At 44.7% G+C, this 26,576-nt stretch overlaps 1 protein-coding gene across 1 annotated transcript in view; it reads right to left on the reverse strand.

The window, feature by feature from the left end:
* The window catches only part of LOC149456248 (cullin-4B-like), a gene marked incomplete at its 3' end in the record, with an annotated part of 76,540 nt that extends 54,350 nt beyond the window's left edge, over positions 1-22,190 (reverse strand). The window contains exons 1-4 of the mRNA XM_089685167.1: positions 22,007-22,190; positions 21,339-21,740; positions 5,680-5,795; positions 3,748-3,852 (exon numbers count right to left, since the gene is read on the reverse strand). Coding sequence (XP_089541293.1) covers positions 3,748-3,852; positions 5,680-5,795; positions 21,339-21,740; positions 22,007-22,190 — 807 coding nt within the window. The remainder of the gene's footprint in view (positions 1-3,747; positions 3,853-5,679; positions 5,796-21,338; positions 21,741-22,006) is intronic.
* Between the last annotated feature and the right edge of the window lie 4,386 nt (positions 22,191-26,576).

Genomic DNA, 26,576 nt, shown 5'->3' on the forward strand with positions numbered 1-26,576 from the left:
GTGAAGAAAATGATAAAATTTTAGTTTGGGTACAATGTTGTATGACCGCGCAATTGTCATTCAAAGTGTGAGAGCGCTGAAACCTGAAAAATGGCCTGGGCAGGAAGGTGTAAAATTGCACGGTATTGAAACGGTTAAACAGGTCTAGTAAAAAAAATTTAAATAATAAATTAAGGCCAAAATGTATTCTACTACATCTTTGCTAAAAAAAAAAAAAAAAAAAAATTTCAAAACGTGTAAATTAATTGGTTTACGTGAAAGTTATAGTGTTTACAAATGGCGGTATATATACACTGGGATTTTTTTTTTTAATATATATATTTTTACTAGTAATGGCGGCAATCAGTGACTTATAGTGGGACTGCGGTGGACATTCTGACACTGGGGGGAACTGACCTGGTGTCACTGACATCCCTAGTGACACCAATACACTGATCAGTGCTTAAAAAAAAAAAAACATTGACACTGTACTAATGGCACTGGGCAGGAAGGTGTTAACATGAGGGGTGATCAAAGGGTTAACTGTGTGCTGTTTCACTTTGTCTTCTGTCCGTGTGCTTCACTGTAAGCACACTGCTTTGCATGGCTGTGCACAGCCATCCAAAGAAGTGTGCACGAGCTGACAGGGAGGAGAATGGTTTTGTTTACAAACCGTTATCCTCCCCGTCGGAGATCCTCGGCAATCACCAGGCGCCGGTAAGTAATCACCGGCCATAACCTGGTGATTGACAGCCGCAAATGGAAGCATGGGTAGTGCTCGCGTGCCTCCTACCCGGAAATGCGCACCCGTGCCACCCTGTAACAGAATTTCTGCTATAGGGCGGCCGGGAAGCGGTTAATAGCAAAAAGTCAAAAATACTGTTTTTTCCACAAAATAGTTTTTTTTTTTTTATAGCGCATATAATTAAAAACCGCACAGCCAATCAAATACCACCGAAAGAAAGCTCAATTTGTGGGGGGAAAAAAAGGGAAGTAAATTTCATTTGGGTGCAGCGTTGCATGACCGCACAATTGTCAGTTAAAGTAACGCAGCACTGTAACGCAAAAAATGACCTGGTTAGGAAGGTGGGTAAATCCTCAGGAGTGCAAGTGGTTAAAGGTGTAAAAATATTAACCAAAAAAAAAAAGGTTTAAATATTAGTTAAAAGGATAAGTTCACCTTTGGGAACATGTTACATGTTTCACCAGTTTTTAGGGTGGAACGTGTTCCCAAAGCTGCAGCCCCTGCCCGATTCTCAGGGAGAAGTTCCCCATACAAGCTGTCACTATTTAAAAAACAGCTTGGCCATGCATGGCTCAGTCCACACACCTGCGTCATTCATTCACTGAGATTTGTGAATGAATGAACTACAAGTCTCACGAGCCTTAGCAGCTGATGGCTTGTAGTTCTCAATGAACTACCACGACACTGTGGAACGCCCTGGTAGTTCATTAATTATTCCTGTCAGTATATGTCAGCAGATATACTGACAGGTCTGCAGGGGCCGCGGAGGCAGAGAGTCCGCAGAGCAGTGCCCCCCCCCCCCCCCCCCCCCCGAGAGCGGTCGCCTCAGCGGTGCTCTTAGTTGCACATGGGAGTGGGATCCAAAGTGTGAAAAGTGCACATGGTCACTGTTCTAAATACTTTTTCCACACTGCTCCTTTTAGCCAAGTCCAGGGCAATTTGTTTTGCTACAGGTCTCTGAGCCTAGCCAATGCACAATTGCACGGCCACTTATTTATTTTTCTACCCACTGTTATGTCACCTTTCACTTTTGTGTGTGTTTTTTTCCTCACTAGGATGGAGGGTGTGGGTCCTCGGGCCTGCCCTGAAGTCTAGGGGGGAGGATGTGTGGGCACTAGGTTCCTTTCTTCCTTTCTCCCCTGTTCCTGGGGGTGGGGGGGGGGTCTCTCTTCAGGAAAGCTCCCTAACCTAGTACTCGGCTTTGGCTAGCCACAAGGAAAGGGGTCCGCCAGGCCTTTTGGCTAGGTGGATCACGTGGAAACCTTTGTCCCCGTCAGGAGCCTTGCGCCCCAGGGGATCAGGGTAGAGGACTAAGGCACAACCCTAAGTGCACTTTTTGGTGTTTGTGTTTTGCGCTTGCACGTTTTTTTGTTCACTTGCGGGTTGTTTTTTCGCACCTTTGTGGACTTTGAAAAAAAACAAAAAAGACAGGTCTGCAAGAGACCTGAATGGCACCAGTGATCTACTTAATGCTGGTACGATGCTTTCCAGGCTACTGCAACAAAAAATGAAAATGTGCATTTATTAATTTTTGACAAAAGGTGAACTTATCCTTTTAAGCGTTAATAAAAGGCAGAATTTTTTTTTTAATTTAAAAGAAAAAAAAAAAACCAAAACAAAACACAGAGCCAATGGCTCTTGCTGCGGTTTTAGTCCTTGTGTGAAGAGGAAGTGAGGGGAGAAGAGATGCAGCCATCCACAGCTCTGATCTCTTCTCCCCTCTTCCCCTTCACACAGGGAAGGGAGAGCACATGGAATTTAAAAATGTTTTTTTACCTTCACGCAATTAATGTATGAACATAAAAAAACATTTTTAGGGTTAGTATCTCTTTGATAATAAAAAAAAAAAATTAGCAAGAAAATAAAAGTTAATTAAGGCTGTTTAGAGTAAACTAAGGGTTAGCAAGGGTTTTTGTTTTAAAGGAACATTTACTACAATAAAAAAAAAAAAAAATAAGTCTTTTTTTAATTTACTTATCAGGTTGCTTTAACTGACTTAATCTGCAAATTGAAGTTTGATCACTTTGATCTGAACATGAACAGAAAAATACAAACTGAAACATAGTTTCTTTGTTTGATTCTGTATTCACATTGAGCAATGTTGTTGCTAAACATTCCCACACTGCTTTTCTTTGACAGCTCCAGCTGTCAAAACCTTCTCTGTATACTGGCAATGCAACTTTGACTAATCAGGGTTGAATTGCACAGTACTGGGACAGGGGAGGTACTATTAGCAGGGCAGAAGGACTGGACATGTTAGGCTCAGTTCACACTACTGCTTACATACTGGGCGACTTTCTCAGGTGACTTTCTGGCGACTTGATGCCTGATTGCATGCCATGCATCTTAGCCTGGGTAATCTTCCGGTTATGTCGGATCCTAATCACATCAATATAAATGAGGAGATGACTTCCGTTAAAGTCTATGGGAACAGGTTGGATAGAAGTCTCTTTGAAGTAGTACAGGAACCTTTTCAAACGTCGGAGCGACTACAGTAGTGCAAATTAAGACAGCTCTCATTGACTAAACATGGGATTTCACATGTCATGCGACTTGGGGTCTTCCAAGTAGCAGCAGTGTGAACCGAGTCCTACACATGCCCTGTGTATAATGACTTTTTTTGGGTGTGCCCAACACACCCAGAGTCTGCAACTGGTTAACTTAACCCTCCTCAGCAACACATATTTGTCTTCTTTCCAGCTATGGAGCATTATGGGACCCAACCCAGTCACAAGCTCCTCCATAGATGGAAGCACAAGGTATTTACTTCCATTCTCTGAAAAAGCTTAGTATGGGGAGAGGTGGGGTCAGCTACGGTATCCCCCACCTCACTCCACTAATTAAAGTGGTTCCTGATCACGTGACCCCCATGTCCGCTATGACAGTGATTAAATAAATGCTTCACTAAAAAGATTAACAAAGTAAAAAAAAAAAAAAAACCTTTTAAACCATATTTGATGATTTTTAATAACTATATAACAGCATAAGGGAGTTCGGATTTAAAAGTCCCAACAAAAAGGATATTCTCTGAATTGGTGAATTTGTGCTTTAATGTGGTCCTCACAAATCTGTCGCAATTGTTTGTAGAGGTTTGCAGAGATCTTATAAGAGCAAAGGTTCTCAACAGCCTGAAATAAATAATAAACATCAATAGCACAAGCTACATTGACCTAAATAATAATAATAATACAAAAAAAACAAAACACAACTTTGTATTAAAGAGACACTTTCATCTTGCCCATTCAGGGCAAAGATGACAGTGCCTTTGCGAATGGGGCTCCTTTCCGGCTCTGCCCTGTTGCTCTTTCTGCACTGCATCCAGCAGTACAGTCCACAAGTATCCAGGGACACCAAACATATATGGAAGAACTGTGACAATTCTTTAAATACAAATCTTAGTGTTACTAAACCCAGGACCCTGCATTCACTATATCGGGTCTCCTACAGTACACATAACATGTAAATGCAATTATTTTAGGAAATATAACCTGCAAAATACTGTTTCTCATCAGCAGTAAATCGTAATCTTGTGACTTCTACTAGTGTGCAGCTGAGCACTAGTTAAAGCTTGTGGGAAGAGTTCATTTTCCTCTGACTGTCCTGTGAGTCTGCATGACCCATGACCCTCTGTCTGGACAGGGCTGATTGGCCCTTTGCTAATCACTAAACTGAGCATGTACAGAGCGCCTCCTAGGGCTCTGTACCATCAGCAAACAAATAGGGGACTTAAGAAGAAAGGGAAGATGCGAGAAGACAGGATCAAACAGCCTTTTTACACCATGCAGAGGATAAACCCCTTAGGTTCAACAGCGAGTATAACAAGCATATTTTACTGCATATACAGACTGATTTTACTGTTGTGGGTTTAGTAAGACAAAAGATTGTCTCTTTAAGAGTCCAATCACAGGGTAACATATATGGTAGTGCTTGAAGGAAACCTGTGAAATACACAGGCTGCCACGGCTTTTGTGATCCTGAAATAACGTGTTCAGGAGGTGTAATGTTGTTCTAATAGCTGCAATTGTTTCCAAACCAATGCCATGAAACAGGCATGCTGCAATTCAAATCAGAACTCCCATTTGTAAATGGAAGAAAATTAGGGAGTTTCTACTATTCCAGTCTGACAATCTTTAAATTCACATGTCCTGAAATCACTGTGAACATGCTGTGTTTAACCAGAAAAAAATTACTATTCCGGTCCTAAGCTTAAGACATAGGCTTTGGAGGGCAATTAATGTGGATGGCTCAGTATGCACACTACATTTTAAAAGGATGTAAAAATACCACAGGATATAAACAACACCTGGCAAGTAAGAACACTTGTCAGCATCTGAAGTCTGTACCTCTATTTTTAAAATATGAAAGGGATGAACACATTTTTTTCCCCATAAAGCACTGATCCTACTTTATTCTACAAGTGAAGGCACCACAGCATACCACTGGAGGCAGAATACAGCCATTTAAAGCAGCGTTCCACTCAAAAGTGGAAGCTCCGCTTCTTTACCTCCTCCCCCTCCACCGCCATATTTGGCACCTTTTGGGGGGGGAGTACACCTGTCTGACAGGTACCCGCTCCCACTTCCGGGTCAGTTCACCACGGCAAATTGAGTCGGAAGTTCGGCCCCATGCTCCCTCCAGCAGTCTCCTGGTCCCTTTCACAGGTCCCCAGGAGACGAACAGACTAATCAGGAGGCACAGCACGACTCGCGCATGCACAGTGGGCACCAGGCTGTGAAGCCGCAAGCAGTCACACCTTGGTGCCCACAGTTGAGATGCCGGAGAGAAGGGACCACATGGGTGAGAACATCACTGGACCCTGGGACAGGTAAGTGTGTGTTTATTAAAAGTCAGTAGCCACAGTTTTTGTAGCTGCTGACTTTTAATAAACACTAAAAATGGCTGGAACTCCACTTTATGGACAACCAACCTATACTCACAAGATTTGTTAAACTCACCTGATATAATTCCTCCAAGTTGTATTTTATTGAAGTGCTATTTTGAATGGCTTCAACAGCTTCTTTCAGTTTTTGCCAGGTTTCATCGGTGTAATTTTCAGGCAATTTTGGTTTATCTGCGAACATAAACAAAATTAACCAGGTCTACGTAACCCTCTAATAAATTAAACAGTGCAGTATAGGGCTAGGTTAACATTAGTGCATCTGCAACTTGACCTAATTTTTAGTGAGATTTTGTAGTGTGGCATTACGGTTTTTATTTAACACAAAAGTCTATAGGGCCATAATCGAGTTGCAACCGTGCCAAAGAAGCAAATGTACCTTTTCCAAAAACACACTGTGCTGCATTGATGTGAATAGATGTCATATACATAACACAACTTCCATTGTTGTGCAATTCTGTGTGACTGAAATTGCATCTGAAATCATACTAGTGTGAACAAGGCCTAATAGATTTAAAGATACCACATGGAGCAATAATGTGCAGAATGGCTTTGACACAAGAGGGCTGTTATTATGCACAGGGCTTCATCCAGGAATAAGAGTTTATAAAAGGGACCCAACCTCGACATGCTTAGATGTGGCCACACACATTTCAACCTGTTTGTACAAACTCTTCAAATTTCCCCTAAGGATTAGGTATGCAGCATAAAGGCCTATCTAACTATTTATATAAATAGTAGACAGGTATTTACACTATGTGGTGTGAAGATGCCGCACTGACAGCCCAAAGTGCAGTGTAAGTGGAAGACGGCCTCAGCTTCAGCTCCCCCCAAAGCCGTGCCGCCTGATGTGTTTAACAACGCTCCCAGAGCTTATTCAGAAATGGGATCATGGAGCAATGTATGAGCATTTATGCATCATTAGCAGCTTTATAACCTAAACATGTGACATACAAAAATCAAACTGAGAAAATAGCTGGGTGCCCATATTGTAATTAATTTAACATTGCAATCAAGCAAAAAGAGGCATGTTTGACACGTATAAACATGACAAACAACAAACTCATAAGAGCTGTTGAAAAGATTGCCGCTGCAAGATGTTATATATAATCACGTTTGGTACCAGAAAAAAGAAAATGGATCCAAAATGTCTGTACCTTAAGAGGAAACACATTACTTTAAAAAAAAAGAAAAAGAAAAAATCTTTTAAAAAAAGGGAAAAAAAAAAAAAGGTAAATCCAGCAGGTGAAAATAGTGACACAGTGCAGGGGATTGACCAGAGACTGCGGACACAGTGCAGGGGGTTGACCAGAGACTGCGGACACAGTGCAGGGGGTTGACCAGAGACTGCGGACACAGTGCAGGGGGTTGACCAGAGACTGCGGACACAGTGCAGGGGGTTGACCAGAGACTGCGGACACAGTGCAGGGGGTTGACCAGAGACTGCGGACACAGTGCAGGGGGTTGACCAGAGACTGCGGACACAGTGCAGGGGGTTGACCAGAGACTGCGGACACAGTGCAGGGGGTTGACCAGAGACTGCGGACACAGTGCAGGGGGTTGACCAGAGACTGCGGACACAGTGCAGGGGATTGACCAGAGACTGCGGACACAGTGCAGGGGATTGACCAGAGACTGCGGACACAGTGCAGGGGATTGACCAGAGACTGCGGACACAGTGCAGGGGATTGACCAGAGACTGCGGACACAGTGCAGGGGATTGACCAGAGACTGCGGACACAGTGCAGGGGATTGACCAGAGACTGCGGACACAGTGCAGGGGATTGACCAGAGACTGCGGACACAGTGCAGGGGAATGACCAGAGACTGCGGACACAGTGCAGGGGAATGACCAGAGACTGCGGACACAGTGCAGGGGAATGACCAGAGACTGCGGACACAGTGCAGGGGAATGACCAGAGACTGCGGACACAGTGCAGGGGAATGACCAGAGACTGCGGACACAGTGCAGGGGAATGACCAGAGACTGCGGACACAGTGCAGGGGAATGACCAGAGACTGCGGACACAGTGCAGGGGAATGACCAGAGACTGCGGACACAGTGCAGGGAATGACCAGAGACTGCGGACACAGTGCAGGGAATGACCAGAGACTGCGGACACAGTGCAGGGAATGACCAGAGACTGCGGACACAGTGCAGGGAATGACCAGAGACTGCGGACACAGTGCAGGGAATGACCAGAGACTGCGGACACAGTGCAGGGAATGACCAGAGACTGCGGACACAGTGCAGGGAATGACCAGAGACTGCGGACACAGTGCAGGGAATGACCAGAGACTGCGGACACAGTGCAGGGAATGACCAGAGACTGCGGACACAGTGCAGGGAATGACCAGAGACTGCGGACACAGTGCAGGGAATGACCAGAGACTGCGGACACAGTGCAGGGAATGACCAGAGACTGCAGACAGTGCAGGGAATGACCAGAGACTGCAGACAGTGCAGGGAATGACCAGAGACTGCAGACAGTGCAGGGAATGACCAGAGACTGCAGACAGTGCAGGGAATGACCAGAGACTGCAGACAGTGCAGGGAATGACCAGAGACTGCAGACAGTGCAGGGGATGACCAGAGACTGCTGACCTTTAGGGAGGGAGGGGGAGCGGGTACCTGAATTTGACAGGTACCCGCTCCCACTTCTGCGGAGTTGTCCTTCCCTCTTCTTCCCGCGCTGGCTTCTGTGACAGCCGGGTGTCCACTGTGCATGTGCTGCGCTTTGTGAATGGCCCGGCGCCTTCTGGGACCTGTCATGTGTCCCAGAAGACAGCGGATCATTCACAAAGCCCAGCACATGCGCAGTGGACACCCGGCTGTCACAGAAGCCAGCGCGGGAAGACTGTGCAGCGCTGGAGCGAGGAACAGGTAAGGCCCTGCAGGAGAGAACAGCTGAGCGGCCGGCCCGGTATTCTGACATGGTGGCGGCAGAAATACCGGACCGGCCGCTTTATATTCGCTCCATAAGACGCACTGACATTTTCCCCCCTTTTTTGGGGGGAAAAAAGTGCGTCTTATGGAGCGAAAAATACGGTATATTAAACTGACTTGTACATACCCTTCAATAATCACCAAATGGTGGTTATGAGTGGGCTCCTTCAGAAAAGGCTGGACAACCAATCTGAAATGTTACTTTCCAAACTACATTATTGACTTTGCTAGAGTGCTAGGCACAAGTAGGAAGACAGCAAGGAGCCTTCCACAAAATACACTCGTCCATGTTTTTATTAGGTACACCTGTACAGTTGCTTGGTAACACAAATTGCTAATCAGCCAATCGCACGGCAGTAACTCAATGCAATTAGGCATCTAGACGTGGTGAAGACTACTTGCTGAAGTTCAAACTAAGAATCAGAATGGGTCAGAAAGGGGATTTAAGTAACTTTGAATGTGGCATGGTTGTTGGTGTCAGACAGTCTGGTCTGAGTATTTCAAAAACTGCTGATCTACTGGGATTTTCACGCACAACCATCTCTAGAGTTTACAGAGAATGGGCCGAAAAAGAGAAAATATCCAGTGAGCGGCAGTTGTGTGGGCGAAAATGCCTTGTTGATGTCATAGGAGAATGGGCAGACTGGTTCCAGTTGAGAGAAAGGGAACATTAACTCATATCAATATGGACCAAGATCTCTGAGGAATGTTCAACACCTTGTTGAATCTCTGCCACAAAGAATTAAGGCAGTTCTGCAGGCAAAAGGGGGGCCAACCCGGTATTATCAAGGTGTACCTAATAAAGTGGCCAGTGAGTGCATATGGAAGAACATCTCTCAAATGCGAGGCAGAATTTTCATTTTCATTTCTCCCAGTTTTGACTCAATATATCTTGTGTGTATGACCAGGGGAAAAAAAAAAAAAAAAAAAAAAAAAAAAAAAAACTTTTAATGCTTTCCTCAAACACATCCAAATTTTTCTATATTTTGTCACTTTGAAAACACAGAATCTGTTGATCTGCCAGTAGGGATCCCATCTTCCTGTTTGAGGAGACTGCACTGTCCAGTTCTCTGTAAAGGAGGTTTTAAAAGGAGAAGTATGATCAAAGCTTTTTTGGCCATACTTCTCATGTGGGTCAAAGGACTAATTTTTGCACTCCTGTGACCCAGATTAAGCCAACAGCATGCTAAATCCCACAGTTGCAGGACATCACAGAACCGGGTCCAGGCTCTGCAAGAACCTGTTGACATCCACCCAGATGGCCAACCGGCAGTTGGCTCAGCCTCTCAGCGTGCCAATGAGAGCTTGAAGTGATACTAAAGGCTTAAATTAAAAAAAAAAAAAAAAAAAAACCCCCACACACGCCTTTATCTGCTGTGTGCTGAGATTTTGCACTGAGCAGTCCGGATCCTCCTCTCGGGTCCGACGTTGGTGCTCCTGGCCTCTCCCACCTGTCAGGGGCACCCAAGTATGCACATTCCCCAGCAGCTGCTCCATGTTTCCATTCACACACACAGCCACGGCTAAAAGTCCCGCCCTCTCTTTTCTCATTGGCTTACTGTTGTCTCAACTGATGGAGAGGGAGTTCAGAGATAGCTGAGACTCCAGTGCAGATCACTGGACTAAGACCAAGCTTAGGAGGAGTATTAGGGGGGCTGCTGCACAGAGAAGGTTTTTTACCTTCATGCATAGAATACATGAAGGTAAAATACCTTGAGCTTTTACAATCACTTTAAGACTGCTGTTCCTGCCCCCTCCACCCCACTAACAGCCACCACTCTCTGCTCAGTGAAAACGAACAGCTATTTCAGCAGTTACTTGATTGCTCAGTTCCCGGTCTTAGAGCTAGCAGGAAACCACTTCAGCAACATAGGTGAGGATTTAATTTTTTTTTTTTGTTTCTTTTTAACCCTACACTTCTCTTGTAAGAGCTCACTGGATTTCTGTCAGGAACATTTTACTGTGTTTGCAAAAAAGGGTCAAACATGAGGAAACATGCATGAGTTGGCAAAGCTGTACTACTTGTGGGTTTTTTTTTGATGGAGACATTTTAGCTTTTTGATGCCTATTTATATAAATTAAAACAAGTACTTAAATAATTGATAGATGTATCTTGTGGGGTTGTGTCATTCTGCAGCACTAATTTATAGAACTCTGTTACCGAGTGGAAGCATATCAGACACTTTTGAATTTACCCAGGCAAACACCTAAGCCTCCAACTATTCAGCCACCACACTTTCAACAGGAAAGTGGAAACCCCATCTAGGGGTTGGTTACTCTGCTCAGATGATGTCCACTGAGCTTGGGATTTGACTGAATTTTCAAGCTTGAGCAGCATTACTCTGAAAAGACAACAGCTCAAAGGTTTGCAGAGCTGCAGTGTCAGGAAGCTGCTAATATACAGGTACCATTGGATAACTCACATCAATTGGCATCGGAATGACACCTATGGTGGAACTTTCCACATTCCACAGTTGAGATTTACATAAAATTCTAAAAGACATTATCTCCCGATATACCAACTGTTCTGACAATCTTCATTTGAAAGTAGCAATTCGCTTATGTATTTATTTTATATGCACAGATATTTTTAAGGTTTGTGATAGATTTGCAAACTATACTCTGGATAATCCACAGTATTGCAACCTAAAAAGTGCATGTCCACATTTGTCAATTAAAATGTACTATTTTCCTGGTATCATACTCTACATTAACTGAAACAAATAGTACATATACTGTGATGACTAAGTCACATTAGAATTTTGAAAAAGATGTAAAAGACTAAAAAAAAAAAAAAAAAAAACAAAACACGCACACTATCTCCTGTGGGGACATGCTTGCAAGCATAAGGATGAAACTAGAAATTGTGTTTTCTGTTAAATGGACCCTGTCACTACCTGGTCAAAACTAAAGTAAGCCCAACCTGGAAAAAAGCTGCTGCATACTTGCCTTTCTGGCAGCATGTCTTAAAACTCTACCATGCTGATGATCTCTGGCCACTGCAGGTAACAAACACTTTCAGATCTGCTAAATACCTGCTCTTGCTGTTCTTCCTGCTGTCTCAAATGCCCTGTAGTGACATGGAAGCCAGGAACGCAGAAGTGGAGCAAGACACACCCGAAGTGTCGGGTACCTGCTGTAGCCATAAATCAGCAATGTGGCAAAGTTAAGACATAAGCCACTAAAAATAAACACCTTTTACAGACTTCGCTTATGCAAGTTTTTTTTCTTTATCTAGATGGAAATGAGACAGGATTAAACATGCAGTCTGACATCTCACATTGCAGTCATTTACAGGTAGGCTCTGATGAAGAGGGGATTGCACCTCAAAAACACGTCAGCCATTCCTAAGTGTCCTTTTCACATGTGGGACTTGAGAACCTTTTCAGACCATGGACCATTGTCGGTCATGATATGCCTGTTTACATTTGCTGTTTGTGAGTATGCATCTGCTATTTTGTATGATTTATTGAGGTAAAAGACACAAGGCTTGTGCGCCTCTTTTCCTTTCTTATTTTCAAGTACCATATTGGGCTACCCCAGCCCTCAGGGGGCTGCACAGTACTGCCGTATTGGTTCGAATGCTAAGGTCTATGAAGATCCTTTCACATATGCCTTATCCAGTCCTTTGAGCACAGGAAGTTTATTATTGGTATCTTCTCAGTGTCATTTACATATAGCAGACAATGTGAATCTAAATACGTACAAATAATTGTTCACAGAACTAAACAGAATAAACACTCAGAATCCATAGAATTCCTAACAAACTGAAGAAAAAAAACTTCATATGGCCGTTTCCCCAGTTTTGGGTCACATTTCACATTTATGGGTTAAAGGAAAAGGGAATGATGAGGAAGAAGTGTGGGGTGGGAAACAGTCCCCTCAACAAAGATAAGGGTGGTATAAGGCAAGATCGGAAGAGGGGGTAAAGTCATATGAATAAAAAATATAAATATATATATATATATATATATATATATATATATATATATATATATATATATATATATATACACACACACACACACACACACACACATTCATACATACATACATATACACACATACATACAGTGAAGGAAATAAGTATTTGATCCCCTGCTGATTTTGAATGTTTGCCCACTCACAAAGAAATGATCAGTGTAAAAATCAAATGGTAGGTGTATTCTAACACTGAGAGACAGAATAGCAACAAAAAAATCAAAAGAAATGCATGTCTAACAGATTATACACTGATTTGCATGTTCATGAGGGAAAAAAACATGACTTAGTACTTGGTGGCAAATCCCTTGTTGGCAATCACACAGGTCAGACGTTTCATGTAGTTGGCCACCAGGTTCACATACATCTCAGGAGGGATTTTGGCCCACTCCTCTTGGCAGATCCTCTCCAAGTCATTAAGGTTTGGTGGCTGACGTTGGGCAACTTGAACTATCAGCTCCCTCCACAGATTTTCAATAGGATTAAGGTCTGGAGACTGGCTAGGCCACTCCAGGACCTTAATGTGCTTCTTCTTGACCCACTCCTTTTGTTGCCTTGGCCATGTGTTTTGGGTCATTTTCATGCTGGAACACCCATCCACGACCCATTTTCAATGCCCTGGCTGAGGGAAGAAGGTTCTCACCCAAGATTTGAGGGTACATTGCCCTGTCCATCGTCCCTTTGATGCGGTGCAGTTGTCCTGTCCCCTTAGCAGAAAAACACCCCCAAAGCAGAATGTTTCCACCATCATGTTTGACAGTTAGGATGGTGTTCTTGGGGTCATAGGCAGCATTCCTCCTCCTCCAAACACAGCGAGTTGAGTTGATGCCAAAGAGCTCGATTTTGGTCTCATCTGACCACACTTTCAACCAGTCCTCCCCTGCATCATTCAGATGTTCAGTGGCAAACTTGAGATGGGCCTGGACATGTGCTTTCTTGAGCAGAGGGACCTTGCAGGCACTGCAGTATTTCAATCCTTGTCGGCGTAGTGTGTTACCAATTGTTTTCTTGGTGACTGTGGTCCCAGTTGCCTGAAGATCATTGACAAGATCCTCACGTGTAGTTCTGGGATGATTCCTTACTGTTCTCATGATCATTGACACTCCACAAGGTGAGATCTTGCATGGTGCACAAGACCTAGGGAGACTGACAGTTGTTTTGTGTTTCTTCCATTTGCAAATGATTGCACCAACTGTTGTCACCTTCTCACCAAGCTGCTTGGCGATAGTTTGGTAGCCCAGTCCAGCCTTGTGTAGGTCTACAGTCTTGTCCCTGACATCCTTGGCAAGCTCTTTGCTCTTTGCCATGGTGGAGAGTTTGGAATCTGATTGTTTGATTGCTCCTGTGGACAGGTGTCTTTTATACAGGTAAAAAAATTAGATTAGCAGTACTCCCTTAAAGAGACTGCATCTAATCTCACCTTGTTACCTTATGAAAGACACCTGGTAGCCAGAAATCCTTCTGAATGATAGGGGATCAAATACTTATTTCCCTCATGAACATCAGTGCATAATTTGTTAGACATGCTTTTCTTTTGAATTTTTTGTTGCTATTCTCTCTCTGTGTTACAATACACCTACCATTTGATTTTTAGACTGATCATTTCTTTGTGAGTGGGCAAACATTCAAAATCAGCAGGGGATCAAATACTTATCTCCTTCACTATATACATACATATTTGTATTATTCATATGAGGGGGGATGGAGAAAGGGAGACCTTCTTTCCCCCCCAGGGATTGAATTTAAAGGCTTCAGGTTCATTTCAAAGGAGTCCTAGCATCAGAGGTCAAGGATTTTATGTATAGGATCCAGAGGGCCCAAATTTGAAAAGGTTTTTCAGATTGGTCCTTCAGGCCTTGAACAGCTCCATCGGTTATATGAGATTCCGGCATACTAATGTTCCATGCTAGGTGGCTCGGTCATTTTCAACATGATGTTTGGGAAGAATGTTTGCATTGTATAAAGAAAGTGTATATCATGTAGCAGGTACTGTAAGAGGGCAGCTGATCCACAAGAGAAACCCCCATTAGGTTTTTGACAGATTTCTTATTCGAGTTTGAGCCTGTTGTGACAGGATCACTATAAAATGATAGAAAATGTGAACCTGTGTTTTCTCCAAGAAGGTCATCACAATAAGTTTACTTTATTAGTAGCACCATCTGTTGCCCATAAACATTTTCTCTCCCCCCCCAATCTATCTGGCTGTTGGCAATGACAAAGAGAAGCCATTTGTAAGCTTCAAATCACACAGAGTTGAGGACATGACATAAGAGAGCATTGGATTACAGAGCAGTCAATCACCAGCACCAGTGTTTTTACCTGGGTTATTAGGGAGCAAGTCACATGTTCCTTCATACCCAGAGGTGTTGGGTATTTTTCCTTAGTTCTGTCAGTCAAACAGATCAGCAGAGGAAAAAAAAAAAAAGGAAACAACTATATGCTACTGAAAGAGCTGTAACTAAAATGTAACTGGTGCTTTCCCCTGCATGTGTAAAGCTTTATGGCCTCTGGAGAGGAATGCTGAAAAAACAAGGATCACAGCATTTCCTGCCCACAGGCAGCTATACCTTTAAGATGTACAGGTGTACCTCGGTTTACAAACGCCTCGGTTAATGAATGAAAATTCATTGAAAATTATGCCTCGGTTTACGAATTTTCTTCGCAGTACGAAGTGTATTTCGGTGCCGATTCTTAGCTCACAGAATTAGCTGTCACTTTCCCTGGAGTTAAAGGAAACATGGTTTCTTTTAACTTGGGGGGGGAAAAACTAGAAGGAAACTAAACTTTCTTTTAACTGGGGGAAGTGACAGCTGAATCTCTGAGCTATAGTGAAGAGAAAAAAACCCAAAAAGGGGCGGTAAATTACATTTAAAAACCGGCAACATAAATAAAACAGCGTGGGGTCCCCCCTTCCATCCATACCAAGCCCTTCGGGTCTGGTATGGATTTTGAGGAGAACTCCCACGCCAAGATTTAAAAAAAAAAAAAAAAAAACCATCGTGATTGACGTTGGATCTACTGCGGGGGACATTCCTTTAGTCCGTGTCCTGTCTTTTTTCACACTACACTTTTTGTTTTTTTGTGAATGAGTAGCGGGACCAAGATCTGGGGGCCCCCTTGTTAAAGGGGGCCTCCATATACGGATAAGCCCCCTGCCTGCAGACCCCCACAACCACCAGCCAGGGTTGTGGGGAAGAGTCCCCTGCTCCAAAGCACCCCCCATGTTGAGGGCATGTGGCCTGGTATGGTTCAGGAGGGGGGGGGGGGCACTCACTTGCCCCCCCCCCCTTCCTTTCCTGACCTGCATGCTCGGATAAGGGTCTGGTATGGATTTTGGGGGGACCCCCATGGCCTTTTTTTTTTTTTACACTTTGGGGGGGACCCCAAGCCGTTTTTTCATTTATTTTTTTAATAGCTGGCAATTCTTTTACATTCAGCTGTCAGTGGGGAACCCCGCTGACAGCTGAAACATTAACACATGGTTGTCACTACTAAAATACCGCATGACTTGATAAAATAACTCATGCGGTATTTTAGTAGCGTTTACTTTTTTATGACCTCAGGAACGGATTAATTGGTTTTCAATACATTCCTATGGTAAACGGCGTTTCAGTTTATGAATGTTTCACTATACAAAAGATACCGCAGAACGAATGAAATTTATTAACCATGGTATGCCTGTATTATGGCAGATTGAGTCCACATACATGGGGCCATGTCTCAAGGACAAATATGCACAGAAGACACTCCTGTAAAAGGCCACTGTACAGACAGTGCAGAGAAAAACTTCACAGATGTAAACAAATTCTAGAACCCGGGGCCACTGGATTGAGGTAAATATAGATCCCAATAGCTGTGGAGAAAAAGTGGCAGTGGATCAATGAAGAAGATCAGTGGGTTGGGGGTGAGTTTTATACATACACAGTTACACTGCCCTAAATAGGCTGGTGGCTCTTTAAACTGAACCTGGTAAGAAAGAAAAATATGGAGGCTGCCAATGCTTATCTTTCTTCCTTAAAGAGGAACTCCATATAAAAGGTGAAGTTGCAATTTAAGTTCTCCTCCCCTCCCACATTTGGCATATCATTTTTTTTTAGGGGGGGTTTGGAGGGCAGGTACCTAGTTTTGAACAGGTACCCGTTCCCACTTCACCTAGGTGAACAGAGTTCAAGTTCTCCTTTCCCCCTCTTAGAACACATGAAGGGTCTCCCATTATGGTACAATGCACCCCCCCTCCTTCCCCAGAACACACACAGCACCCAACTCTAAATAAAATACAGACCCCCCCCCCATACACACAGCTCTCCAACCCTTCCTCCCAGTGTTACAGCCTGAGTTCTCACCGAAGCGGAAAGTGTCTACCTCCTCGGGCTCGCTCGGTCTCTGTCAGTCTCTCTCTCTATCCTCTCAGGACCGGAGCCAGAACCTGCTTACTCCATCCATCCTGCCCCATCCCTCCAGAAGACTGTCATGGGGCCCCCTACTGACCCCAGGACCTCGGGCAGTGCCTGAGTGTCAAATGGTCAGTCCACCCCTGGCGTCAGCATCCCGCTCCTTGTCCATCATTGCCATGTGTGAGCCGTTACATGGCGGGGTGTAGGATTGATCATGCTTAGGACATGCTGCCCGGAGAACCCAGCCCACCAGGCAAATGCCGGTGTGCCCTAGGGCCAGTCCGGGCCTGCAAAGCACCCTTGCCAATGTAAATGGTTTATCCCAAAAGCAACTGTCCCTAGCCAGGTCTTCATGTAAAACATAGGGGAAACAAAATAGGTTTGTGTAATAAATAAATTCATAACCTGATTATTATTATTGGCATTCACCTCATACAGGATATTTTTCACCCCAGTTGGTGTGTAAAAGGAGACCAAAAGGAATGCAAACCTCGTAGTTCTTTCATACAGTGTCATGTACTGTAGTGGTTTGCTCTATTCCATTTCATAAAATATACACTATATTGCCAAAAGTATTGGGACGCCTGCCTTTACATGCAAACTAATGGCATCCCAGTCTTAGTTCGTAGGGCTCAATATTGAGTTGGCCCACCCTTTGCAGCTATAACAGCTTCAACTCTTCTGGGAAGGCTGTCCACAAGGTTTAGGAATGTGTCTATGGGAACGTTTGACCATTCTTCCAGAAGCACATTTGAGAGGTCAGGCACTGATGTCGGACAAGAAGGCCTGGCTCACAGTCTCCGCTCTAATTAATCCCAAAGATGTTCTATCGGGTTGAGCTCAGGACTCTGTGCAGGCCACTCAAGTTCCTCCACCCCAAATTCGCTCATCCGTGTCTATATGGACCTTGTGTTGTGCACTGGTAAGTAGTCATGTTGGAACATGAAGAGGCCATCCCCAAACTGTTCCCACAAAGTTAAGAGCATGAAATTGTCCAAAATGTATGCCAACTTCATAAGAGTTCCCTTCACTGGAATTAATGGGCCAAGCCCAAGCTCTAAACAACAACCCAAGACCATAATCCCCCCTCCACCAAACTGTACACTTGGCATAATACAGTCAGTCATGTACCATTCCTCCGGGAACCGCCAAACCCAGACACATTGGACTGCCAGAGAATAGTGATTTGTCAATACAGAGAACATGTCTCCACTGCTCTAGAGTCCAGTGGTGACATGCTTTACACCACTGCATCCGACGCTTTGCATTGCACTTGGTGATGTAAGGCTTGGATGCAGCTGCTCGGCCATGGAAACCCATTCCATGAAGCTCTCTACGCATGGTCGTTGTGCTAATTTGAAGGCCACACGAAGTTTGGAGGTCTTTAGCTATTGACTCTGCAGATAGTTGGCGACTTCTGCGAACTGTGATGGTGGAATATTTAGTAGAAAGGAAATCTTTAAATTCACTGAGCTCCTGAGAGCGACCCATTCTTTCACAAGTGTTTGTAGAAGCAGTCTGCATGCCTTATGCAGGCCACAGACGGTTCGTTTATCGCCCAAATTTTCATCTGGAAGAATAATCGGTCGATTTTCGCACCGTTAGTGGGGCAATGTCATCAGCCGATTTTTGCGGTTCCTCATTTCTTTTATCGGTCATGCTGGAAAATTTGCGAAAAACTGCAAATTTTCACAATCATTGGTGGCAACAGAACGACCGACTTTTCGTTTTACGGCCGAAAAATTAACCGTCTACGGCCTGCATAAGTGCTTGATTTTTTACACCGGTGGCCATGGAGGTGATTGGAACACCTGAATCCAATCATTTGGAGGGGTGTCCCAATACTTATGGCAATATAGTGTATTTTCTTAAGTGTTTTGAAGGCTGGGCTGCATCAGCACCTGTAGATCTCATCTCAGACATGTGGAAAGTACCTCAAACTACGGCTCCCACAGTGGTATCCAATGGCTCTTTTTAAGAGGAAGAGCTAACACCAGAATATACAGTTGTAACTTTAGAGAGCAACACCTCACAAAAGAGTGACTGTGCTGCTGGAAAATTCAGGGACCGTGCTTCAGCACTGTCACAAGAGTACAGGTTTTGGATTCCTACAAATTTCTGTGGCAGGATCAACAGATAGATTCAGAGACTTTGGGCACATTCGCACTGCCTGCATGCTACAATGCTCCATTGTAGCATGAGGGCTGCTATCTGTTTTCCAGGCAGTGAGGGAATGGTGCAGTGTGAATGTGCACATAGAAAACAAGTGTTTTCTTTGCAGGCTCGCCTTTTACGGATGCAGAAAAATGCAGGTCTCCTGTTGTAAGTGGCAATGAAATAGAGACCAGACAGAAGACATTGCAATGACCAGCCACAGCACACACGTTAAAGTGATATTAAACTCATCTTTTTTAATTTGAAGAAAAAAAAAAAAACACGTTATTCTTACCTGCTCTATGCAACAATATTGCACAGAACCATCCCTTTCCTCTTCTTTGGTGGTCCCCCGCTGGCACTATCCACTCCTCCTCTCTTCCAAATGCCCCCATAGCAAGCCATGTGCTATGGGGGCACCTGCATGGGTGCACTACTGAGCTGGACTGTGTGAATCAATAAAGACACACAAAGTGCGGCTTGGTCACATACCCCACTCCCTCCTCACTGGATCTGACTGATACCGGCAGTAGCCTATGGCTACTACTTTTCTCAGTGTAGCCAAGAAGAGAGAAGAGCAAGGCGTGAGAAGTGTCAGGGAAGTGTGTAAGGAGAGGTGGGGGGACTAGTAGGGTGAATTTTTAGCTTAAAGCAAAACTTTTTTTTTTATATCGGATAGAGTGGTGAGGGATTAGAACACCTTTCAGGTGACACAGATAATACAAATCTTCCTATACAAGTTGTACCTGTTTATCTGCGGACATGTCATCTGTCCTGTACAGCCTTCTACAACATACAGAATTTACACAAAATCTGTCAGCATCTTCCAGCAGCACAAGGCCGGAGGTGGGGATCTGAACTCACACACTGCACAGCTAAAGAAGAAGAGCTCTGATTTGAGGGAAGAGACCCCCCCCCTCCGAAGAACAAGCACAGCAGAGGCTGTCAATCACAGGCTGTGTGCTTGAGCTCTCCTCCCGTCAACTTCTATCACACTCAGAGCTTTGCACAGAGACAAGTACACAGTATAGAAGGATGTGCTTTGTTCAGATTTCAGGCTTACAACCATTTTAAAGTGTTAGTTATACTTTAAAGAAAATTTGTGAAGGTGAACAAACACCAGAAACTCCAAATCCCCTCCCCCCCCCACCCACTGTCCCTTCCTCCCATGATTCTAAGCTGTCAGAGCTCCTGCAAACTGCTCCACCAATACAAGGATTTGAAATCCCTGCGCTCTCTTCTTTCCATACTGCACTGCTGATATAGACCAGATGGGTTTTAACTGGTCAGCACCGTCACATGGATGCCACTAGCCAATCAGAATCCATCTAGTCTATGCTGTTAGGACAGTAGGAAGTGAAGAGAAAGCAGTAAGGATTTCAAAAATCTCTGGATCTGTGGAGTGGCTTGAGGGAGCCCTAACAGCTCAGAAGCAAAAGGAGATAAGCATAGTGGGCCCCCAGGAGAGATCTGGTGTCAGGTCACCTTTAGGTAAACACTTTAAAGCAGAACTTTATTCATGATAATTGATTTAAAAAAAATAATGTTCTTTAGAAAGGAACACACTTTCCAGATTAATAATTATGCAATCAGAATGAGTGTCTGCTGCAAATTGCTTCCAGCATCGCTCCTGCTTCTTCTTGCTGAAGGCTGCCATTTTGTTGAAGCCCAGACCCCTGATTGGCAGTTAAAACAAAACTAAACCCTCCTATACTTTTCCGCCAAGGAAGCTGCCATCTGTTTGATCTGCAACTGCCATAGGGCTGTACGTGATCAGTGTATAGCACCAATCATTTCATGGTTTGACAGTTTGGATGAAAATACAAGCAAGACATAACAGCATTCCTGGCATGCCACAAATGGAACGGTTATTGGAAACTGTTAAATCGCTGAGTTTAGTTCCAATTTAATCTTTAAACTGTCAACAGATGGGCCTCTACAAATTCAGCATGGTACCTAAAAATAGAGCAACTGGGCATGTGCAGAGCAGGGTGAGACAGTGTATTACTGGATTTAAACAGTATACATAGCATTACACAGCTATGCCAGCCTGAAGTCATCTAGAAGGACTTCATTTTCTGATTAAGTTCCACTTGAAGATAAAAAACCCCTGAAGTTTAGAAGCACTTCCATTCCTGATTATACATACACTCTGAGGCGGCATTCCCACCGAGAACTCACCCGATCAGCTACACAGACCCCCAAACACACATTTGTGGGAGACAGTGGAACTGGTTCTACCTTTGAAGTTCTTGATGACTAATTTCTTGGCGGATCCAGGCTTGCTGTTGGCAAAGCTGGAGACGGGGGAGGCTTTGGTGAGCCCATTGGCATGATGGCCGGCAGCCACGGGGGAGATGAGCAGGTTCTTACTCCTCAGGGGTTGGGGGGCAGCAGAAGAACAAGACGAGGAGGAGGGAGACTCCTCAGCCATCTTCACATCGAGTCCTAGAAAGTCCAGGCTGTCGTCAAAGCGGAGCTTCTTCTGGATGTGGTTGGAGGAGGATGAGGAGTTCTTCTGGGGGGCGATGGAGTCCAAGTCGTCCTTCTCACTGCTGTTACTGTTATTCAACTTTCTCTTCTTGGAGCTGCTGTTTCCCTCTGCCTTGACCTCCTGAGCGGGAGGGTTGGGGGACGATAAACCTGAGGGGAACATGAACACAGCACACATGTAATCTCTGGACAGCCTGCTTCCTGCTCCCACCCCCGGCTCTAACAAGGCCCCTGCCTGGATCTGCACTCCGGAAAGGCCACTCTCCGCTTGTTTATTGTCACCAGAGAAAAGATGGCCTCACTTCCTCTCTCAAGGCATCTCGGGTAGAGCGGCCTAAAGAGGCCACCGGCGGCCCGTGGCTGCTTCCCAACCGCCTCCCTCCGTGACATCCCCCCCAGACGTCCCGTTCACTCACCGGAAGGGCTGGCGGCGAGGTCTTTCATAATGCCCGACCGTGCGGGCCTCATCCGTCGCCTTTCCCTCGCCGAGCTGCCGCTCTGATTGGTCCCGGCGGGGAGTTCGGGGACTGGGAGGGATTGAGCGGGGTGCTGAGGATCAATGGGAGGAGCCAGCCTGGGGGCGTCCGCTTCCCAGTCCATGATGTCACGAAGGCAGTATTGGTCGGGCCTGTGACGTGAGGTCATCCGCGTGCCACTCGGCTCCGCCCTTTTCACCTGGCTCGGGCATTGCTGGAGCTTAAAGGAAGTGTGTGGTTAAAGGGAACCTGTCAGGGGGGAGTCAGGGGCCACTATAGGAATGTGGGCGCGCACAAGTCTTCAGGAAATGTTGTCTATTATCCTTGGTGCGCACATGTGGTGTGTGTTACCTCCGTAGCCACGTGCTGTGAAAGAGGAGCTCAGATTTACACACCAACGATGGCTCACTATTCCTTCCACTGACACCTACGATGGTTCACTATTCCTTCCGCTGACATCATTGACAATGGGGCACAATTCTCCCCAATGACACCAACGATGGATCACTATTCCTTCCACTGACACCAACGATGGCTCACTATTCCTTCCACTGACATCAATAACAATGGGGCGCTATTCCTTCCACTGACACCAACGATGGTTCACTATTCCTTCCGCTGACATTAACAATGGGGCACTATTCCTTCCACTGACACCAACGATGGCTCACTATTCCTTCCGCTGACATCATTGACAATGGGGCACAATTCTCCCCAATGACACCAACGATGGATCACTATTCCTTCCACTGACACCAACGATGGCTCACTATTCCTTCCACTGACATCAATAACAATGGGGCACTATTCCTTCCACTGACACCAACGATGGCTCACTATTCCTTCCACTGACATTAACAATGGGGCACTATTCCTTCCACTGACACCAATGATGGCTCACTATTCCTTCCACTGACACCAACGATGGCTCACTATTCCTTCCACTGACACCAACGATGGCTCACTATTCCTTCCACTGACATCAATAACAATGGGGCACTATTCTCCCCACTGACACCAACGATGGATCACTATTCCTTCCACTGACATTAACGATGGAGCACTATTCTCCCCACTGACACCAACAATGGGTTACTATTCCTTCCATTGACATCATTAACAATGGGGCACTATTCTCCCCACTGGCACCAACGATGGATCATTATTCCTTCCACTGACACCAACAATGGAGCACTATTCCTCCCACTGACACCAATGATGGGTTACTATTCCTTCCACTGACATCATTAACAATAGGGCATTATTCTCCCCACTGACACCAACGATGGGTTACTATTCCTTTCACTGACATTATTAACAATGGGGCACTATTCTCCCCACTTACACCAACGATGGGTTACTATTCCTTCCGCGGACATCATTAACAATGGGGCACTATTCTCCCCACTGACACCAACGATGGGTTACTATTCCTTCCGCGGACATCATTAACAATGGGGCACTATTCTCCCCACTGACACCAATGATGGGTTACTATTCCTTCCGCGGACATCATTAACAATGGGGCACTATTCTCCCCACTGACACCAACGATGGGTTACTATTTCTTCCACTGACATCATTAACAATGGGGCACTATTCTCCCCACTGACACCAACAATGGGTTACTATTTCTTCCACTGACATCATTAACAGGGGTTACTATGGTTGTACTCACTTTTGTAGCCAGCGGTTTACACATTAATGTCTGCGTGTTGTTATTTTGAGGGGACAGCAAATTTACACTGTTATACAAGCTGTACACTCACTACTTTACATTGTAGCAAAGTGTCATTTCTTCAGTATTGTCACATGAAAAGATATACAATATTTACAAAAATGTGAGGGGTGTACTCACTTCTGTGAGATACTGTAAATATTTTTATTATTGAAAGACTTTGTATTCACTTTGTATCTGTTTACTGCAACATTGTGCTGTACATGTATGTTTTGGCTGTGTGACAGTATCTTTTTTTATGTAACAATTATTTATACGGAAACACAGGTTTCAATCCTGGTTCACAATAGACTTTAGAGGACTTCAAAGCGGTTTTACTGATAAAAAGCATTCCTATAGGACTTTGATGGATCAGTGTTTTTTTTTTAACCCTCACTTTTCCTCCCTGGTCATCCTTGTTGCCTAAAAACTTATTTAGTAGCATAGTGGAAACGCATGTTTTTTGTGCATTTTTTGAGAGCAAACTTCCATTGCTCATAGGGCAGGCTATGCACTTGAATGATATAAATTATTGTTTTATTGGGTTTATGGTTACCTGGTGTACAGCTGCTATATCACATTTGTAGGTGCGCTCGTATACATTATTTCCATTATATGCACTTGAATGGGCTGCCCTACGCATGACAAATGCCCCAAAGTAGCTCTAGAATGTTTACAGTCGTGGAATGTCATTTTTTTATGTGCTCATTTGCAGCACATTTTGTCGTTCAGCAAAAAGACACATCTGAAAACACGATTGGGGTGTCAATAACAATTAAGCTGCAATTACTGGGTAGCACAGTGGCTAAATAGTTAGCACTTCTAAGGACAGCACCATTAAAATATGTTTTTTACTTGCTCCCTCAAACCACTAGCCTTTTTTACAGCTTAGCATTATTTTATCCTCTGATATGCTTAGCTCGGAGAATGTTATAATGAACACTGACAAACTTTATTTACAATGGATTTGTTGATGGGAGGCTCAGGCTGATTCAATGAGTCCGGCACCCTATTCTGGCTCCATCTCTACCTCATTATTTATCCTTGGTGGACATGGACTCCGTCGTTTCAGGCCCTACCAGGGTCTGGTCTAATTTTTGCAGCTAAGGTAGATTATCTGATGATTAATGACACATTAATTGCTACTGTTTACTTTTTGTGCTAAGATTTGGTCTCTCTGTTTTCACTTCAGAATCTGGCCTGCCCTTAAAACGGAGTTCCACTCAAAAGCGGAAGCTCCGCTTATTTGCCTCCCCCCCTTCCACTGTCATAATTGGCACCTTTTTGGGGGGAGCGGATACCTGTTTTTGACAGGTGCCCACTCCCACTTCCAGCTCCGGGAACTCCAATATCGAACAACATCACAAACCCAGACTAGCCGGGGGGAGCGTGGGAAAGACAAATGTCAACCACCATATTTTCAAACATTTCCATTGAGAGTAGTTTCAGATACTCGACATCTGTTCATTAAGCATCAGAGTGGTCATATGGTTCCGCACCCCCTGAAGAGGGACAGAGGGGCTCTTCCCTGCCTAAGCAATTGTTCTAGTTGCTGACAAGAACAAATAAGAAGCCACCTTCTGCTGGTGAGCCAACAGGCCCTGTATGGCACAATGAAGCAAAGCATACCGAGCATCCCGGCGTATGGAGAGATGGAACAAAGTGAAAAGCATGCCAAACACACAAGACCAAAAAGGAATCAGTTTCAGGCATGACCACTATATATGCAACACATCTCTACGATGACCACAACCCCGAAAGCATCGATCACTGCAGGCAGGGTTCACCTGGGCCAAACGAGCCGGGACCCAATACCAATGAAACAATACTTTGTATGCCACCTTCAGCATGGTTGTATTAAATTAACATTTAGCTATAAATGACCAGCCTCTATTACAGTCATCCAGATCCACGACCGCCCCCAAGTCGTGCTCCCACTGAGCGACATATGAGAGAGAAGTACGCATTGAGCATCTATTCAAAGATGCATAAAGTAGGGAAATAAGGCCCTATTGGCAAAGCTGTTCAAAGTCAGATTTCTGATGCAGGAAAGCGGAAGAGCCCCGCAGTGAGGTCAGCCAATGCCGCAATTGGAGGTAGCGGAAAAATTCTGCCTGAGGGACATCCTGTGACTCCTGAAGAGAATTCCAGGTGTGGAAGGACCGAGAAAGCAAAAAGAGTCACACCTGAGAAAAACCATTGGCCACCCACCAAGAGAACGCCCTTGGTTGATCCAAACCCGATGGAAAGAGAGGATTGTTAATAATTGGGAGCAAAGGTAGAAAAGGTGACATCAAGCCATTGGAGTAGCGTACTGAGTCCCACACTTGTAGGCCCTGGAGCAAAATCTGACTCAGTGTCATAGGGCGTAGGGCAGGAGAGAGCCATAGAAGTGTTGATGTCACCATAGGCGCACAATTGGGTAGTTCCAGCAGGACCCAGAGAGTAACGTCAGAGGAAGCATGCAAAATAGACATCAGGGTAATCTGGCTTGCCTGATAATACTTAGTTACATTAGGCACCCCTAGACCTCCCTGGAGTCTATGGACAAAAAGTGTATTCCTGGAGACTCTGGGGTGCCTGTCAGCCAAGATAAATCACATAATCCTTGCCTGAATTAATTGAAGGAAATAAGGAGGAACCCACACTGGGGGAGTGCGAAAATAATATAACAATTTAGGCAGGATGGTCATTTTCACTGAGTTAGCCCGTCCTATCCAAGACAGGTGTGGAAATTGCCAGGAATGCATAAGATAGGAAAGAGAGCGAAGCAATGGATAATAATTTGCAGCA

This window comes from Staurois parvus, unplaced genomic scaffold (genome assembly GCF_062004578.1).
Source record: "Staurois parvus isolate SC_StPar_1 unplaced genomic scaffold, SC_StPar_1.0 ptg000365l, whole genome shotgun sequence".
NCBI lineage: Eukaryota > Metazoa > Chordata > Amphibia > Anura > Ranidae > Staurois > Staurois parvus.